Source organism: Dermacentor silvarum, chromosome 1, assembly GCF_013339745.2.
Source record: "Dermacentor silvarum isolate Dsil-2018 chromosome 1, BIME_Dsil_1.4, whole genome shotgun sequence".
NCBI lineage: Eukaryota > Metazoa > Arthropoda > Arachnida > Ixodida > Ixodidae > Dermacentor > Dermacentor silvarum.
In genome coordinates, this window is record NC_051154.1 from 334920055 (window position 1) to 334940297 (window position 20243).

At 51.2% G+C, this 20243-nt stretch overlaps 2 protein-coding genes across 2 annotated transcripts; one reads left to right on the forward strand and one right to left on the reverse strand.

Moving 5' to 3' along the window:
* Nucleotides 1–12659: 12659 nt before the first annotated feature.
* LOC119453536 (uncharacterized) lies at nt 12660–14166 on the forward strand. Its single transcript, XM_037715585.2, has one exon. The coding sequence runs from the start codon at nt 12933–12935 to the stop codon at nt 14010–14012; it is 1080 nt and encodes a 359-aa protein (XP_037571513.2). The 5' UTR covers nt 12660–12932; the 3' UTR covers nt 14013–14166.
* A 34-nt stretch (nt 14167–14200) lies between these two features.
* LOC125943279 (uncharacterized) lies at nt 14201–16985 on the reverse strand. Its single transcript, XM_049662191.1, has 5 exons — nt 16662–16985; nt 15562–15847; nt 14657–14803; nt 14505–14588; nt 14201–14446 (listed from the first exon to the last, which is right to left on the reverse strand). The coding sequence occupies exons 1-5, from the start codon at nt 16777–16779 to the stop codon at nt 14224–14226; spliced, it is 858 nt and encodes a 285-aa protein (XP_049518148.1). The 5' UTR covers nt 16780–16985; the 3' UTR covers nt 14201–14223.
* Between the last annotated feature and the right edge of the window lie 3258 nt (nt 16986–20243).

The following is a 20243-nucleotide window of genomic DNA, read 5'->3' on the forward strand; positions in this document are numbered from 1 at the left end:
TGACACAAGCACATCTAGTAACGTTGGGACAAGCCGCTCCGCGAGGTGGTTGCTAGGCAACGCAGTGACGTCATAGCTCGGCGAGGTTTTGAGGCTCGCGGCACAACCTAAGGTTGGCTTAAACAGCTCCGCTGTTAAAAAGCAGGGAGGAGATTGATTGATACGACCAGACCCGTTAATGGCATAGGTAGCGGTACAAGGTAGATGGAGAAGTTTTGAGGAAGAGAAAAATCATTAAGGAGATCTCGAGGTATATGAATATGCTAGAATGGAAAGCATGTATAATATACCTAATTAACTCAAGCAGGCTAGGTGACTATTTGTCACCGCCCCGTTTCAAAGGGGATGCCAATATACCGTCATCATCATTTAAGCCTCTCTATTAAGCAGCCCAGAAAAACGTATATGTGACACTTTGCATAATATACCTGCCTGTGCTGCTCTGCAGCACATCAAGCCTTTTAGCCAACAACACACCTGTCGTACAGTTCTGCACAGTGTTTCCAGCATCCCACTGTATCATGCACAGATGTATCACGCGTAAATATTGCGGGAATGAACAAGTGCGATATAAAAATGACTAAACGGATTTACCGCGACGTTATCATGAGCCCGAATGAATGTTATATGGATGCTGCGGACGATCGATGCCTGAAGAAACTGACTCTTGCAAACACACACAATGATTTGATGGTGAACGACCGTCAGCGTAAAGCTACCGCTGTGACATCTCTCAGAGCCTCCATAGTTGATCAGATTACATGAGCAGCTTACCTGCAGTCTAAAGAGTCAACTTTAGTGCCAATCAAAATTCCAGTGAGAAGCAAAACTAACATTTTGATCCAAGCGTAGACCTTTTCGTCTTTTGCCCTTTTTAGAGCCAGTTTGTTGTCGGCTGGTGCCGATATGTGAGATATCTTTCAGTCTGTGGAGCTCCTATATGGGCACATGCGGAACGGAGAAATCGTTCTTCCTGTCATTGAATCCCCCGCTCACTGGAAAACGCCGTTTGGCTCCGGAGAGTACGGACGCGCTCCACGTCGATTCCGTCATTTTTCACTCTTCGAGGCGGATAATCGACTGGGAATTGCCTGAATTCTACCGGAATCGGTCTGTGAAGGTGCCCGGCACCGGTCTGCTCCGTTTTTGGATCATTTCCGTCTAGATTTTCCTATTTTTCATCGATTTTCCTCCGACGCCGGGCTGGCCCTCTAAGCCTACCGAATGCCACCGGCTGCTCATCGCCCCGTCTCACCTCCGGGTACGCGTCGCAAGATGCCGTACCACGTCGAGGTAGAAGAGCTTTCGCCCCAAGAATTTGAGGATGACCCACGCCGACGAGTGACACGTCAGTGCTATCCGGATCCCCGGCCGGTCCAGGCAAGCCTTCCGCCCCACCGCAAGGCAAGTCTGCTTCGCCGAAGTTGAAGAAACACCCTCCTCTACCCCGGCTACCGGCCACGGACTTCAAGATTGTTTTCCGACCGGGCGGGGGCCTCGATCTTTGACCCATCAATGGAGGTGCTCTCCTCCCGATCCTATGCGCTGGAGCACAGATTGACACTCACTCTGCGATGAGCCAAGACAAGCTCCGGATTAACCCACACTAAAGCCCCTCCATACGAGTTTTCGCCGGCCAGGCTGAAGCGGCGGTGGCGCGTGGATGGAGGGGCTTTAACCCACACAACAATTCTGTCACTGTCAGTACGCCTTCCGAATCCCGGATGAAGCGATACGTTCAGCTCCAAGGCCTACAACTCAACGACCAACAGTATCCGATGAAGGCGTATGTCGCTGTGCCCGACAACGCAATCAAGGGAATCCTGTACAACGCCGTGTACAACCAGTCTTAAGAGGAGATATTCCAAGACCTAGTGGCTCTTAACCCAAGCCGCATCTTCACCATCGCCGACGCACGCCAGCTCCGCCTCACCAAGTCCATCTTGGTGACTCATCAACACCACTGAACTTCTACGGCAGCTGAAATTCTACGGCGCCGTCTACTCCTGCCACCCATTCAAGGCTAAAGTTGAGGCCTGCTTCAACTGTCGCAAGCCAGGACATCGTGCCGACGTATGCCCAAAAGAGCACACCGGTCTTTGTTCATGCTGCGGCATAGCCCATCCAGTAAAGCCAACACCAGACTGCGCCCCCAAGTGCATACTTTGTGGTGCAGCGCACTTCACGGGGACCAGGCGCTGCAAGGTCCGCTTCGACCGCTTCGGCAACTCAAGCAACAACACTGCCAACTCCACCACCCGGACAACACCACCAGCGAGTCCACCCCCTGTGTCTCCACCCGAGAGTTCCAGAAACTCAAGAAGTCACCACCGATCCCCTTCAAGGTCCAGAAACAGTTCGAGAACAAGCTCCCGACAAGGCCGCCATCGAAGCCGTTCGGTATCATTCCCACCACTCCCAGGGCAAAAAGACCAGAACATCGACAAACAGGTGAGCTGTCGTCCACAACTTTCTTCGCTTGAGAAAGAAAACGCGGAGCTCAGACCACAGTTAGTTCACCAAAGCCGCGAAATTTCCGAACTAAAACAGCAATTGCATTAAGGCGAGATCACTCCCCGGCAATGTTGCCGCCAGTGGTGCAGCCCCCGACACGTCCCGACGTTGCTCGATCCTCGTCTGCCTTTCGCCCCTCCGCCTCACCTTCTCTGGCCACCTCACCCACACGCAGTCCTCCCGCCAAAAGAAAATCTAATACTGAGAATGAACTGGCGCCTCAGCCGGTTGCCGAGCAGCTCACACTCGTAACGACGTCACCACAGACGCTCGAACGTGCTCTGCACTCTCTCCGTTCAGACACAGCTAGATGAATGACTAATATATCCACCCGCTTCAAAGCCATTGAAAAGCGCCAATGCGGACAAGAAGCTTCATACTCTCAATGACAAACCCAGGTAAACGAGTTTTTCTCCAGATGTCGTATTCAAGGCCCCACGCCCTCCGATCCCTCCGTAATTGCTCAACATGGCTGCGAAACATCACAGCATTAGAGTATGGCGGTGGAATTGCAGGGGTTCCCGTGCTAAACGGGACAACCCTCAACTCCACCTTCAAAACCTTCCCCGCGGAGAAATCCCAACGATCATTGCCTCACAGGAAACTCTGGTCTCGGTCAAACTCAGGAATTACACCGTATACGAACCAACCAACCAACCAACCAACCAACCAACCGCAAACTAAAATAGCAACCCTAATGCACCGTAATTTTACCGCCGTTGAGCACCCCCTAGAGGTAGCCGACATTGACGGTATCTTACTCGAACTCCTCCCCCGCACACGCAAGACCACCAGCCTCTATATTCTCAACCTCTACGGCCCACCTAAAAGCCCTCGAGCGCCCCTCATTGAGGCTATGCGCAAAGCCCTTGCCCTCAGTTCGGGCGGCCCCCTGCTGGTTGTGGGTAACTTCAATGCCAACCACATCAGTTGGGGCTACCGCAAAAACTGTCGTAAAGGCACAGCCGTTTGGACTTTTGTCCAAAATGAAGGCTTCTCACTCCTCAATGAAATTTCCTTCCCCACCCGCATTGGATGTAGCGTCCAACACAACACCAGCCCTGACCTCACACTCTCGAAACACATCAGAGACGGTTGCTGGACCAACACCATATATTCCCTCGGTAGCGATCACTACATCCTCTGCACCGAGTTTAGTATCTCTTCTCGCGCACCACCCAAGCGACGTGCAGTCCGCGTGGTCGACTGGGATAAGTTTTGCCGACTCCGGCAGACGGCCCCGGACACAACCGCGGATCTCGACGCTTGGGCAACCTCGCTAACCCAAGATGTAGAACAGGCAACATCCACCATTCTCGAGCCGGAAGACGTAGCCGACTCCTTCACATGTGGGAAGCCCATGTCAACCTTAAAAAGCGCTAGCTAGCCCAAAAACACAACCATCCCTGAAACAGCGCATAGCCCGCCTCGTTGCTGAGATTGAGGCCCATGCCAGCAATCTTGCTCACCATCAATGGGGGCAGGTGTGTGACCGCATGAGTGGCAATCTTGGTCTCAAAGAAACCTGGTCCTTCCTGCGTTTTCTCTTAGATCCAGGTCACGCAAAGGCCACTCAACGCAAGAACGTTACCCGCATACTACACCAGCTACCTTTGGAGGACGACACCCTCCTTCAGGCTTTCAAAGACCAATACCTTACCACCAGTATGCCCATCCTCCTACCCTCCTACACCAGCGCTCCTAACCCGGCCTTGGATGAGGAAATCTTCACATCCGAGGTCCGAGCGGCAATGCACCGTCTTCGAACAACATCGGCTCCGGGAGCTGACCGAATTACAAACAAAATGCTCCGTAACTTCGATGACCTATCAATCAAAACAGTTAAGGACCTTTTCAACCAATGCTGGCATAATGGCACACTCCCAGTGCAGTGGACGCACGCCCGCATCACTTTCATTCCCAAACCAGGCAAACTTCTCGAAATCAAGAACCTCAGACCTATCTCCGTCACCTCATGCTTAGACAAGCTCTGCGAACACGTCATTCTTGGCAGACTCCAGAACCATATGGACGACAACAACCTTTCCCCGACACAATAATCTGCTTTCGCCCGCACCTCTCCACCCAAGACGTAATGCTACAACGGTCAGAAGATGTCCTACGCCCCCGACACGCTAAACGCACTCGTGCCATCCTAGCTCTTGACCTAACCACAGCATTTGACAATGTACACCATGCGGCCATCCTGGAAGCGCTCTCCTCACTCCAGGTCGAGAAACGCCCACATCAGTACATTGCGGCCTTCCTTCGCCACCGCACAGCTGAAATAACCTTCGGATCTCTTTCCTCACCTACATTCCCCCTAGGCAGCCGAGGCACCCTCCAAGGATCAGTCCTTTCTCGTCTCCTTTTCAACATCACCCTAATCCCCATGGCACTCACCCTGGCCTCCAATTCCCACTCTCGCACTCTTTCTACGCGGGCGACATCACACTGTGAAACCACCACAGGCAGTGTTGGCACTATGGAAGAGACACTGTAGGCAGGAGCTGACATAGTGGCAGCCTGTGCAGCCCAAGTCGGTTTAGCCTGTTCCTCCATCAAATCAACTCCTCGTCCTCCGCCACCCCCCCCCCCCCCCACAGCACTCCCATTCCCGAGGTTGAGAAGGTTCGCATCCTTGGTATCCTGCTCCAAAACAATGGCAAGAACACTGCCATTATTTCCAAACTCACGGCCACCGTTCACCAGACGGTACGACTCATCCGCCGCATAGCTAACCGACACTGACGCATGCGCGAACATGATCTCAGACGGCTAGTACAAGCCTTCGTTCTCAGTAGGATAGTGTACTCATTGGCCTGCCTTTTCCTCTCCCGGGTAGAAGAAGATAAAGTCAACGCCCTTATTCGTCAGGCTTACAAAGCGGCCCTCAACCTGCCCCGATACACATCAAACGAAAGGCCTGGAAGGCATGGGGGTCCACAACACCCTTGCAGAACTTAATGAAGCTCACCGCTCGGCCCAACTCGAGCAGCTCTCTTCCACCGCTGCTGGCCGACGCATTTTTGACCCGCATTGGCCTCAACGCCCCTGGATACTGCCTCTCGCAGAACACACTTCCCCCCCACATCCACCGTCTACTCACGGTACATGCCCTCCCCAAAAACATGCACCCGGCGCAACACACGGCTCGCAGAGCCGTCCGTGCGGAGGCTCTTCACAAACATTACGGCACGCGAACAGATACCGTCTATGTCGACGCCGCCTCTTACCCATCATTCCCAGCCTTCAGCATAAGCGTCGTCTCCAACTCCCTGATCCCGCAGGTCACTGGCTCGGTCCTCGCCACCTCCTCTATGGAGGCCGGGGAGGCAGCCATTGCCCTGGTTATCTCCTCCACCTCTGCCACTCACATATTTAGTGATTCCAAGACCGCGGTCCGCAACTTCACCTGCGGACGCATGTCAGGCCCGGCTTCACGCCTTCTAGCTCGGTTCCCCCCTTATGAGACTGATCGAAATTTTATGGTTCCCTGCTCACGCGGGTCACCCCGGAAACCAGGCCGCAAATTATCTAGCTCCAGGATTCGTCAGCCGAGCAGGGGAGGGCACCAACTGGGGAGACGCTCGCGAGCGCATGGTCTCATATCATGAAATTTTCCTTCATTACAGAGAGCAAAGGCTCCGGTACCCACCACCACACAAATCTCTCACCAAAATGCAGCAGGTGACGTGGCGCCAGCTGCAATCCTGCATTTACCTCTCCCCCGGCCATCTAGCACTAATACACCCGGGAGTTTTCTCGCCTGAGTGCACACTCTGTGGTGCGCGTAAAGCGGATTTACACCACATTCTATACTTATGCTCTGAGCTCCAACTACCTACCGATTGGCAACTCACTGACCTCGAGCGATGGGAGGCTCCGGTGTCCAGCTCTGATCCGGCTGTGCAAAAAGAGCTAACGGACTGGGCTCTAGTCGTCGCTGAGAAGTACGAGATCCCAGCCACTGCACGCAGCCGAGAGCCAACCCACTCCTAAGGTGTAACCGCATTAGGCTCAACCAACTCAACAAAGTTTTCACCACCACCACCACCCGCTCACTGGGCTTAGAATTTACTATACTATCTATTGGACCGATTTTGATTAGGCTTGTTGCATTTTGAAGACAAACTTGAAATCCAGCGATTCCGTTACGACGTGCTATACAATGATGAAGGCAGAGCTAGAGGTCGGCGCCAAGAAGAGACGACGCTGCATGGTGACTTGCAGGGGCGTAGCCGGGGGAAGGGGGGGGGGCGGAGTGGCGCACACAGGGCACGTGCCCTTCCCTCCATAAAAGTATCTGTAAACGTTGGCCTGCCCAATATGCATCACCCCGCCCCTTCTCTCCTCTCCGTCCCCGGTCAAGTGCGTGCACTGCCCCCCCCCCCCCAAAAAAAAAAATTACTGGCTACGTTACTGGTGACTTGCGTGCTGTGTACTTGTTCATGGGTATCATGTATGTATTCCGTAAATATATTTCCCTTTCGCTTCCTCCTTTCGCCATATTACACAAGCGGTGGACAGTCGTTAGGCGAATACGTCTATGAGGCAACTGGGGACGCGGCTTCGATGTCTCGGCGAAAGATGCGCACGCGGCTCTCGGACGAGGGCGGCCGATGAGCGGAATGAAGGTCCTCGTACGACGATGTAGCCGCAGCATTTGCAAGACGCGTGATCTGATGCGCTGTGCGGCGGCCTTAAGCTTCTTCTAAGCAGCGGCATTCATTGACGACGTTATCGATCGTAGATAAACCAGTGTTGCGGAGTTACCACTCCGGATTTGAAATGACTCCAGAACCATTCCACATTTTCGTGACTCCGGAATTTAATGGGAAAGGAATGGGGACAACGCTTGGAAGAATGGATTGGAATTAAGCGCCTTTTGTCCGGAATGTAATGGGAATGGAATGACATCTTTTCCCGAAAATAGAGCGCTTTTTCTTCTACGTGCTGTTTTTTGTCAAAACATGCCGAAGAACCAACCAGCCCACCTTCAAACATTAGTAAGTCATAGCCTCGAATTTACCAATAAAGCAAATTTTTAAAATCGCCTGGCTGATTACAAGCACGGTACATTTATAAGCAACGCGCCTACTACAATTCTGGAGCGCTATAACGTAAAATGATTCCGAACTGTTGTCATTCCAAACTCCTGACGTCAAATTTACGTAACCACCGACGCAAGCATCGGGTGGTGACCCGCAGCGTTGTCTGAACAACCCAATCAAACGCTCTCCTCGTTTATAGGAGGTCAGCTTTGTTCGCTTTCAAAACCAATAACATTGTCTACACTCAGCGGTTTTTCTTATCTAATTGGCTGACAAGAGGCGAGGAGCACGCTCTAGTGGAGAGGGTTTCGATGGGGCCGCGCCAGCACAGTGAAAATAGATAACCGCATGAAGAGGGTGGTGCCGGCTTCTCCGATTGGTCCGCTTCGCCTTAATTAGCTTGCGGTGGCTGGTCGAAAATCGCGGCGGCGTGCAACGGAAGGATAAGATTGCCGCTAAAACGGATCCTCAGCAAGGAAGAGTTGGCAGAGCGATGTCGTATGCATGCCGAAAGGGATCGATAACGTTTTACTGCCACGCAAAAAGGTTTATCATGCGCAAATAAATACATGCTAACGGTCAGGCGCGAGTAGCGAGGGCCTGAGCGATCGGCGGGCAGCCATCTTTTATTCCTTTCGGAACGGGGCAGCCTGTGGCTATTCAGAAAAAAATTCACTTTTGTTCGGCATATTAAACATTTTTTTCGCGTACACGTCACTTTGACGTGGTGAGTTTTCGCGGTTTTATGAGGTCGTGTGACAGACAGGCGGAGTTGGCCTTGCAAGAAAACATTGGACCAATAGCAGAGGGCTAATGGTGAAAAGGGGTTGAATCAGGAGTGATTATTTTTCTTTTGTGCGGTGTAATCATGCATAATCAGTGTGTGCACGTTATATCAGATGGGGAGCTATCGCGGTTTTCGTGACGTCGCGTGACAGACAGGAGAAGTGGGGAGTGGCCCGAAAATGTTTACACCAATCGTGGAGGCCGATTGCAGAAATGGGAATGAAAACAGTTTGGAATAATTTTACGTTATAGCGCCCCTGTCCTTATAGACTGAGGAGCTCCGAAGTTTGTCAAGCCATTGGTGTCCGTCGCGCGGAACTACGGCGGCGGCATACTACCCCCCCCCCCCCCCCCTTTACGGCTTGTGATATATTTTACCTCGGCGGCGCCTTCGCCCCAGCCGCCTGCTGCCACCCCACCTTCAATTCTTTGTTTTATTGCTCTAGCAATTATATGGACACTCCAAGCACATTTACAGCGTCAACGTACATGCGTCGTCGTCGTGAGGTTCCGTATAAGGTCCAACGACGATAAAATCGTCGCTGCGCACTCTACGCTGTGTCTGCCAGGGAAAGCGTACGAGCGTGAGCCGGCAATCACGGCTTAATGTAGCGCACGCGAGGCAGGATGGCGGGCCGGAAGCGCGCGTTCTTCTTTTGCGCGCCAGGCACGGGGGTGAGGCGACGGAGAGGGAGGGTTGCGCGTTCTGCTCCGTTGGCTGCTGCTCACAGCGTGGCCGCGCGGCCGCCCTATCTTGAAAGCGATCTGTGATGTGGGCGAAGTGCGCACCGCGCGGGCCTCATCTTCAAAGCGATCTGCGATGGGGACAAAGTGCATGCGCCGGTAGCTATGTAACTGCCGGTAGCTTTGTATGCGCTGTGCTTTCGACGTTTAGTTCGCTTTGAAGCGAGACGAGAGACAGCGCGAAGGTCAATTTGCCCGCTGTTGCTGGCGCGCTTTCTCACTCCGGCGTTTTCACAGCCAATTTCCGCGGTCATCGAGCGAGATGAAGCTAAACATTTCGACAGAATTACCTGTCTGGTTGGGAAAATTGATTAAGACTTATGTTGAATTCCAATGGTAGATCCAGATCAAGTATTTCTGCTCTGTGTGGAGCAAGTCTATTCCAATGGCAGAATGGGAGCGTGAGTTGTGTGTTCCAATGGCAGATTGGGACCAGCCGCCGATTCCGGATCGCTCTGTGGAGCAAAAATATCTGCTCCGCCGAAATCGGCAGATTTCACCGGAAGTCCGCGTGACGTATTTCCTTCACCCGCCTCTGCTTCCTGTCATGGTCGCCTGTTTCCGGTCGCGGGCAGTAGACATGGAAAACATGGACCGCATGGATGCTGCGACACGCCGTGCGCTTTTGTTCATGCTACTAGATAGTGACAGCTCCGACTCGGACACAAGTTCCAAGACCAGTGATGATTCTACCGACAGTGAATGTGACGCTGCTGTGTGTCAAAGGGCGTTTGATGTGATGTTTCGCCTGCCTGCAAAGAGGCCTAAAGTGATTGGGTTCGTCGAGGATGTCGTTCGGCGATACTCGGACGACGAGGTACCGTACAGCCCAAGGTGGTACAAGCGCGCCAACACGTGCGATGCTCGCGCGAAATACCAGAAGGAAAACAAACCCAGAGAATGCTGGGACGATGCACATGAATGGATGGATGCTATAAGCATCTCCTTTGAAGCGGTGTGGTGGGCTGCGCCACCAAGCTGTTGTTCTCCTCTCTATTTTACCTCTAGTTCAGCGCCCTCTCAATTGATTTCCGTGTACTAAGTGCCCCCGCGGGAGCGCATGCATTCCATTCGCAGATTTGGTGCGAGCTGGTGGGAGCGATCCGAGTCGGAGCGACGCGCTCCGTTCGTGATCTGGCCGAACGCTCGCGATATGCCATTGGAATTCAACATTAGAGATTGACTCCAACCAAATAAGGAAATTTACTAGCCCGACGTTTCGGAACCAATTCGGCTCCTTCTTCAGGGGGTATTCTTCGGAGGTGGCGGTGTGCCGCTTTTAAAAGGTCCGTCGTAACAAAGGGGAGGAAGGGAGAGAGAGCGTAAGGTGCCGAGACACTTGGCAGGGCACCTGTTCTAGACAGACAAAATAGGTGGTGGGGGTGGGGGGAGAGGCTTCGGCGTCGCTGGTCGGCTGGGTTGACCGATGCTGGGCGCCCTTTAGTCGCGGGAATGCGTTGACGAGGGACAGGGGGGGGGGGGGACGAGTTGTTTTGGTGTTGCTGACCTAGAGCGGGGGGTTCTTTCTTCCCTTCGTCGCGTCTGCAAGGCCATGAACATACAAAGAAGGAAGAATGCCCTTCACGCGGTTTATATTACCCGACATGTTCTGAATGTGCCAAGACTCCAGTAGTAGCCTTTTTCCCCAGAACTTTCTGTTTCTCTGTTTGAAGTCTCTGTTTGAAGGATTTGGGTTTCTTGGAAAGAAATCTTGTGGTCGGCGTCTTCGGAATGTTCGGCGACGGCCCTGCATATTCGGTTGAATGTTCTGACGTCGTTTTCATGTTGTCTAATTCTTTCTTTTAGATTTTTGGTTTCCATTTGGTCGGACCGGCGGTTGCTTCGGCTCCTGATTTTTCTTCCAAAAGGTGAGGATTTTTCCATCCGGCCGTCTAAATCTTGTATCGGGGTTGTTTTTTAACTTATCAGGGCTCGATTCGGCACGAAATTGGGGTTTCTATCGCGCGTTTTTCGCGATTTCGTCTGAACCTTGCCGCCGGCCGGCACTCAGCCGATGGCCATGGCCGCTGTTATAGCGCGCTGCCATGCCTAAGCCGAGGGCTCCTCGTGACGTCCGACCGTCCGGGCGGGACTCCCCTGATGGCGTCAGGACGCCTCGCTCGGACGGTTCGGCCGATTCTGATTTTTCGGCTGATGGAGATTCTTTAATTCGTGACGCTGAGCTGCCCGGGGGGGATCGCGACCCGCCCGGCGAGAGGGATGCCCCCACTACACCTCTTTTACCTCCTAATGTGCCTGTTCGCAGTCCGCCGGCCTCGGTTTGTTCTGTTGCTACTGCGGTACCCAATTCCGACCACTATATGACGGAGTCCATGCGCCGTATTGCTGACCGACAGCAACAAATCACCGATCTGCTTTTCGATACCTCTTGTAAAGTGCCTAATAGCCTTCGATCCCAGATCCTCACGTGGCTGGCTGAGATAGTGCAGGACTGTTCTGACGTGCGCGCGTACGCTGCACATCAATCTGGCCGAGTCGATGAGCTGCGTTACCAGCTTCGGCTGGCGCATCGCCAAGCCTGCGCTGCGCCGGTGGCTGCGGCGCCGGTTCCCTCCTTGGCCAGGACCTATGCACAGGCCGTGAACCATGGCCTACCTCTTCCTTCTTCGGCGGTTCACCCGGCTGCTGCACCGGCTCCCGGCGCCGCCCCACAGGCTCACCCCGACTTGGCTGTCCCTGCTCGTCCTGACGCTGGCTACAGGCGAGAGCATGCACATATTATGTTCCTCACACCGATCGCTCCATCCTCGGCACCGGCGCGCGACGTCGCGACCCTTTTAAGTGCTAATCTCGACCCCGTCACTGTGGGAATTGGAGATGTCAGTATGAACCATACCCGCCATGGCATCACGGTTTTTACTGACGATAAACAATCTCTGGACCGGCTCAAATCCGCGATTGAAAGCCATGCGGTCACGTCTGCTGCCATCTCGGTCCGAGTGGCCGTAAAGCGCCGCCCGCATGTGCGCGTTTCCGGTGTCGACCCGGGCGTTTCTGGACCCAACCTCATTAGCGCGATTAACGCGCGTAACCCGACTCTGCAACTCAATCCCGAGTCCTGTCACGTTCGAGTGTCGTTCCGCGAACGCTCTGGCGCTTACACTCACGTGATTGAGGTTGATGCGGCCGCTTTTCGGCCTCTCATTGCCCGCGGCAAACTAATGATTGGGTGGACCTCGGTCGCGGTGCGGGAGGACCTGCACGTACCAACATGCACTTTCTGCGCCACTTATGGCCACTCCAGACGTGCCTGTCCGCATACGGCGGACCCTTCTAAAGCGCAGTGTACCAAATGCGCGGGTTCACACCTCGTGGAGACGTGTTCGGTCCGCGTGGGCGATGCGGCGGTGACGTGTGCCGTTTGCCGTCGGCTTGATCGGGCGTCGTCGCACCCGACTGGGGATGCCGCGTGTCAGGTGTTGGTGGAGCGAGTCGCGCGTATGCGTGCGCGCACCGATTATGGGTAGTCTTCCCTCCTCTCCCTTTTCCTGCGCCTTCGGGGTCGCGCGGTGGCTCTTTTTGCGGACTCAGTCAAGGTACGTTCGATTCGCCTGCACCACTGTGAACCGGTTCACGGCGGTTCACGAGAAGTTCAGGGCGAGTGCAGGGCTAGATCGGCGGTGCCGGCCTGACCGGACAGCAGCGCCACACAGAATCGAATGCCGAAGTGCAGACGTTGTGCAGGCCTTCTGCTTTCTTGTTTCGCATGCGCGGCATTATGTCTCGGTCCGTCTCGACGTTGTTAGTGTTTTGGTGTTCATTGTGCCAAATCGCCGCCTTTTTCCTCGCCGTTGCTTCTGTGGACGAAAGGTCATGAACGCTGGCCTGCTTTCAACTGTCGTGCATGTCGCCATGGAGCTAGTGGAGTCTGAAAGTGACGACGAATTTGACGACCTAGTCGCGATAATGGCAGTGAAGCTAGCAAGAGTGGACAGAAATCGCATTCCAAGATACTGTGAGGACGTCGTAGGCCGGTACTTCGGGTTCGAATTTAAACGGATGTTCCGACTCTCACGCGAGACGTTCAGCGATCTTGTCGCCCGCTACGAATCGTCTCCGTTCTTCCCCGATTCTCCAGGAGGGCGCACACGGATCACTGCCGAGAAGACTTGCTTGGTGGTACTGAGCTATATTGGAAGCCAATCGAGTATGTACTGCCTTGCTGACAGATTTGATTTATCCGAATCTTCAGTGCACGTGTGCATTGAGCGAGTGTTGAACTTTTTACACAGCATAAGTGGAGAAGTCATCGCATGGCCTAGCGGGCATGATAAAGAAAGGACCAAGGCGGGCTTCTTGGTAAAGAGCTCCGGCAAAGGGCCGCGTAACACCATAGGCTGTATTGACGGGTGCCACATAGAGATCAACAAGCCGACTGAATCCTCCCATTCCTACTTCAACCGCAAGAAGTTCCCGTCTGTACTGCTCCAGGGAATATGTGATAGTAGGAACAAGTTCATCGACGTTTTTATCGGTTTTCCTGGATCGGCACACGATGCCAGGGTGCTTCGTGAAGGCCCCTTCTTTGAGATGGCAGCGATGAGATGTGATGGTGGCTACCTGCTCGGAGACTCTGCATACCCCCTGCTTCCATGGTTGTTGACGCCGTACCGCGATAATGAGCACAGTTTTCCGGCATGGAAGAAGCGCCATAACAAGTGCCACTCTCAGCAAAGGTGTTCTATTGAGAACGCCTTTGGTCTTCTAAAGCAAAGGTTCCGTAGGCTTTACTTTGTTGACGCTGCTACAATCAAGCAGTGCTGCCTCATAGTAATGGGTGCTTGTGTGTTACACAACATGTGCAATGAAGAGAGGGATTATTTTATTGAGCTGCAAGAAATTTCAGAGCTTGAAGATGTTGGAAATGATGACGAAAGTGACATTACTGACTGAAGTTTGGCTGCCTATAGTGAAAATTTGAGAAATGCAATTGCACAAAAGCAGTGTTAGTATTCCATTTGTTTAATAGAGCACTTTCTTAATGCGAGAGGTGCTGATGTGAAGCATTCTTGTGGAGTTTTATAAAAAATAAACATTCCTTCATGCTCAGTGAAGTGTTCTTGCAGAGTCTTATAAAAAAAAATCATTCCTTCATGTTCAAAACTTATTTATTAGCAGCACATGCCTCAACGGCACCAACAAGGCGCTCCAAAAGTGCCATTTTTTTCTCAAATCGCAATTCCCGCTCCTGCTTTGCCGCCTTATATTCCTCGACAAGAGCCTCCACAGAGGTAGCAGATTTTCTTTTTCTTGCTGGGGCATCTTGGCTGGGGTGGTGGGATGGCCCTGCCTCCTGGCAAGGCTCTGTCTCCGCAACAGTGCCCTCTCTGAAGCATAAAAAAATCAGGCTTAGAAACAACTACATATCAAGTAGGGCCATTGTACCTGTTGTTTTCAATCACCTCCCCGGGCACCAGGAGGACTGTTGGAGTGATATGGTGTTCTTTTTCAAGTACTGCGGCCAGTTCCCTAGAAATAATAAAATATCAGATACATAGTAGCTTTACGAATTTACGGCAACAATGGCCTGTACTCACTCCTCGTAATCGCAGGTGATCAGGGAGTGGCCAGATGAAGAATTATTTGTCTTGCTACGCTTATATGCCCTCTCCAAGCTTTTCCACTTATTTTGAGTCTGCGTGGGCGTCACTGTGCAGTTGAACTCCGTTGAAATAAGGGAGGCAAGGCGAATTCATAAAACTTTCTTTGTACTGAAATAAATGCAACGAGAACCATAAACAGTGTGTGGAAGCCGAACACATACGAAGTAGTCTATAAACTCGCTGCATGAGTAAAGACACTTTGATAGAATTATTGAAAAAAAAAACTACCTCATAAAAGCACAAACCTGTGCTGCTATTGCCCAAGGCGTATGTTTCCGTGCATTTTGCCACAATGTCATTTGTATGCTACACATACATTATCCTTCACAGGTTGACCAGATGAAACAGGCAAAAAGAGGTACCCCTCTCTAAACAAGACCAATTAAGCAGCACAGTTGGCCTAAAATAGTTAAGTAATAATTGATTAAATTTAGATTGTAGGACATACATCATTAAAGTTAAACGAACATGCTTGTGCATTGTTTTCGTACTTGTTTTAAACACTAAGGTGAAACTGCCATAGATTAGTTTCATTAATCACAATACTAACTTGTCTTAGCAATGTATGCCAACAGGCTTTAGATTGCTATTTCATGTTTCTGAGCGTTACTAATAACTGGGCTTACTGCAATTTTAACCCTGCAAGATACCCAGAAAGGAGAGAATAACCAATGAATTACCATTTGTGGATATCAATGTCAACCACAAAAACAAGCCAAAATCCAATTATGATAAAAAGAAGTTACTCTGATGCATAAAATAAATGAGCATACTTATGCCCCAGCAAATACATTTTACTCTTAAGTCAACTGCTTACTTAAAAAATAAAGGATACTTGCCGAAAGCCACCCTTCTTACGAAGTAGCTCTTTCAGTTCCATATATTTTGTAATAAAAAACCTAGTTTTCGCCCCGCTCCAAAGGTCGTTCTCGCGGCTTTCTTCCTCCTCGGGGCTCTGTGCCAAGGGCTGTGCAGCAGTGCCCACAGCCTGTGTTTCGTCCGAAGCGAAACATCCCGGACTCTGAGAAAGAATTGGCTCCACAGTGTCCGCAGCCGGTGGGGTTGATGGCACTGGGACACTGGTGTCTGGTGTAGGATCTACAAATATGGTCAGCAGAGTACCATCTGTAGAAGGAATAAAAGGAAGGATAATTGTGGAAGTGCCTAGCTGTAAACAGCTTCATCATTTAATAAAAACACTGCAGCTCTTCTGTGCGAACTAATTTTATAGCTGGCCATCAACATATTACTAATAACAAGTCACGTAAACCGAACGACTGCATACCTATATTTTGATCCGTGCATCCAGCACGTGACACCCCTATTTTTGTCTTGCCTTAAGGTGGCTGCAAAGTAAATCTGTAGATTGCTCGCAGTGTCACCCAATATTACCGTCACACAGACGCTTGCGAGTGTGCGTGAATCAACGCAAATATGACATCATACAGGTCGACGGCTATTGTAATCTCAAGTTCGATTCCGCCCGGTCCAATCCAAACCCACGGACTCTGGGTAAGAAGGCACGCGTTGCAGCCTGCCTCGCTCCCATTACAGCCTGCACAATATTTAATTCAGCGGCCGTGCCAAACTAATCACGCTTACTTTACGGCCACCGAGATTTTCGAGCACGAACGAAACGACATTCGTAAGCTCACAGCACACGAAGGACACACATGGTTATTGTGTGTCCGTCGAGTGCGCGGATTGTTGTTAGGCATAAAGTTATTGCAGTCACCAGTACATTTCGCACTTATTAGGTCTAATCTCGCCACCCTCGAAGCTAAAACAAGCATACCACGTTTTTATTTACAGAAAACGATTTCTTTTGTGCCGCACACGCTTTGTGCATGTAGTACTGCGGCAACGTACCGACTAAAATGTTCTCAAATAACATCTAATGGGCTCGTGTGACACATGCATACCACGATCGTATACATACCTTGTGCTCTGTAGGCAAAGCCGTTGCCATTCCTCACTCGACAACCGTCTTCGGCAATCAATGGCGTTATCGTCTGCTCCACGCCGTCAATGCAGACGACCATGCCGTCTGCTGCCATTTCGAACGCGCGCGAAACAAACAATGCTGCACCAACGTGGAACCACCAACTCCGGCGGTGCCGAAATTTCAGGAACCAGCCCTGCACCTTTCCGGCACTTTTTGAAACGAATACCGGAGTGCAGAGGGCGCTAGGCTGCACCAGTGAAACGAACGGCAGGGTGCAGCACCTCGTGAACTGGTTCCGATGGTGCAGGCGAATCGAACGTACCTTCAATTCCCCTTTGTATACGCATGATGTCTTCTTCCTTGTGTTCGTGTTTCACTTCCGTATTTACGGGCCACCGCGCGACCCCCTTTCCCCTCTCGCCGGGTACGCGTGCCCCTTCGGGTTGCTCGGTGCTTTTCTGTTTACGTTTGTTTTTTCGTCCCATCTTCTTTTCACGCTTCAAACTTCATTCTTTACTTGTACATTTTTCATTGTTTTTACTTGTCGTTCTTTTTTCCTTTCACGGCATACTTACCATTCTTCACTTTTCAGTGCTCTCTTCCGCACATTTCATTTTCACCCTTATCCGCTTTTATCCTTTGCAACCTTTTTCGCGTTTCCTATTTTTTCCTTTTTGTCGGTTTGTGGTGACGCACCCTTCTGCGGTGTCCCCCCGCCTGTCGGTGTTGTCATTTCCCTCGCCTGCTTATAGGGACCCTTATGGCTAACGTACTTCCTGTAACATTCTTACAGGCCAATCTGGCGCACTCCCGGCAGCCTACGCTGTTGTTGGCAGATTACATAACACAGCACTCAATCGATTTTGCTATCATTTCTGAACCTTACACTCGGGGCAACACCCTGCCTCACCTTCCCACCACTCACTTGAAGTTTGCGTCACCCCTTCTCCCTCGACTGGTTCTGCTAGCCCCGAAAAACGGCTACGACGTTTTTCTAGTCCACTGCAGTCCTCTTTATGTCATTGTCACATGTGCCGCTCCATCCTCCTCCTTTGCAATCGTGGCAGTTTATGCACCTCCCCATGAACCCCTCGAACCGTTATTTGACGAACTTCAAGTGCACCTTAGCCATCTTCCCATGCCTTTTGTCATCATGGCGGGCGATTTCAACGTCAAGCACTTACTCTGGGGTGCGGTCGACGGGGATACTCGTGGTGCTCAACTCGTACAATTCGCTGCCTCCAATCATTTGAAAGTTCTGAACGACCCCCGCTCCCCTCCCACGTTTCAATCCCACTTTGCTCAAAGTTGGATTGACGTTTCTTTTGCCTCAGTCCCCCTTATTAACTGTGGTTACTCTTGGGCTGTAGTGGACTGCGAAACGCTATCCGATCACAAATTCATCAAGTTCGCCTTTTTCGCGCACACAAAACCGAAGATTAAACGGCTCACCAAATTTGGCACATCAAAGCTCTTGGAGTCGCTCGTGCAATCCCCTTGGTTTAGCAGGGTGGTGACCACGACGCTCTCTTCCTCCGACGCTGTTGACCTCGTCATCGCGAAATTCTACCTCATGTTTGACAAGCTCTACAAAGCTCATTCGCGTTGGGTTAAACCTCACCATTGCCCTAATAACGCCTGGTGGACACCGGAGCTCACTCTTGAGCGTAAGAGAATCCGCGCTTTACGCCGGCGTTTCCAACGAACCCCTGACCCACTACTTCGCCAGACATTTAAGAACGAATATTACGACGCTCACGCCGCCTATAAAATTCATATAGATCGCGCTAAAACTTCCGCCTCCAAATCGCTTTGCTCTGACCTTTCAAAACGTAATCTGTTTGGCCTTCCATTCCGAATCTCTTTTGACAAACTTCATGTCTCACATCAACTCCCTTCTCTTCCCCTTCCCGATGGCACTTTTACGTCGAGCGTGCTCGATTCTGCCAGGTTTTTGTTGACGCAACAGATCTCCCTGGACTCCCCTGCAACAGATGACTTGTACCATTCCCACCTTCGAATTATTACCGCCACTCCTTATCACCCTCCTGTCAATGATCTGCCGTTCACTGTTGGCGAAATCGAGCACGCACTTAATTCCGGAAATTTACACGCTTCACCTGGCCTCGATGGCGTCACTTTGCCCATGCTGAAAACTCTATTCCAATATCATTCGGCCTTTTTTGTTTTCTTGTTCAATCAATGTCTCAATTTATCCTACTTCCCCTCTCATTGGCGCCAAGGACGTATTGTTTTTATCGCAAAACCCAACCGCCCTCCCGACTCTCCCTCGTGTTATCGACCCATAGTTATGAATTCATTATTCGGCAAAATTTTAGAACGTTTACTAAATTCCCGCCTTTATTTTTTCCTCCATTCCTCCAACCTGCTTCATAAGAATCAGTTTGGATTCACGCATGGGAAAAGTGCGCCAATCGCCCTCTACCGCCTCCGTAGGACTCTCGACTCATTTAAGGATAAGAAACTTCACGCATTACTCATCTCCCTGGATTTTAAAGGCGCTTTCAATAGCGTCTGGCATCCCACCGTTTTACACTTTCCCCGCTCCCACAACTGCCCCAACAACCTCTACCACCTTCTCCGTTCCTTTCTCCATAACCGTAAAGTCACGTTCCGTTCCCAGGCTGGCGAGGTGTCCACTACTCCCACATTGGGCAGCCCTCAAGGTTCCCCTATCAGTCCATTACTGTGGAACATTGTGATTTATGGCCTGCTCGAACTTCCTTTTCCTCCAGATGTATTCGCCCAAGCATATGCGGATGACATGGTGCTAGTGATTTCCGCCACCAGTAGACTAGAACTTGAGGCCAAAGCCTCTGAATCTCTCAGCCTTATTTCCGCTTGGGCTTCGCGATGTAAAGTCCTTATCAGCACCGACAAATCCTTTTTTCTATACTTTCCGAACAGTCATGCTTCATCATCATCACGCACCCGCCAACCCATTGTTCGTGTAAATGGAACCTCTCTGCATTCAAAAACTAGTATTCGGATTCTGGGCGTTATTTTCGATACCAATCTTACGTTTAACGAACACTTAAATTACCTCCGTACGAAATCAGATCTTCTCTCCACCCGTCTCCTCTTGTTCATCCGTATGCATTATTCTCTGTCTCCTCCCGTTTTACGTTTACTTTACACTCAGGTGCTTCTTCCTTCTCTCACTTACGCCTCCCCGGTTTGGTGGCCGACTTTCCCGACTTCGCAGTTTAAACTTAAATTAACCTCTATACAACGCACTCTCCTTTTAACCATGACTGGCGCATTTCGCACCACCCGCACTTCCTCCCTCCAGGTTCTCGCCCATGCTTTCCCCCTAACTATTGAATTGGATCGCTTAAATGCTCAATTTTCCCTTTTTAGTCTCAAAACCCTCACCTTTTATGGCCCCTCCACGTACGACCCCCGTGACACCCAGTATCCTCTTAATCCCTGGCTCATTCATCCTAGTCTCAAATTTCGCCTTCACTTTCAAATTCTGGAACTCCGTCAAGTCCGTCATGTGTCGTCCCTGCCTGTCTATCATCTGTATACAGATTGTTCTTACACTTCTTTCTC

What these genes read in the sequence shown, in the direction of transcription:
- LOC119453536 (XM_037715585.2), top strand. Translation starts at nt 12,933, where the DNA reads ATGAACGCTGGCCTGCTTTCAACTGTCGTGCATGTCGCCATGGAGCTA.
- LOC125943279 (XM_049662191.1), bottom strand. Translation starts at nt 16,779, where the DNA reads ATGGCAGCAGACGGCATGGTCGTCTGCATTGACGGCGTGGAGCAGACG. An exon ending in CTTTGCCTACAGAGCACAAG is followed by an intron (nt 15,848 to 16,661) that starts GTATGTATACGA and finishes TTCCTTCTACAG; the next exon opens with ATGGTACTCTGCTGACCATA. An exon ending in ATCACCTGCGATTACGAGGA is followed by an intron (nt 14,589 to 14,656) that starts GTGAGTACAGGC and finishes TATTATTTCTAG; the next exon opens with GGAACTGGCCGCAGTACTTG.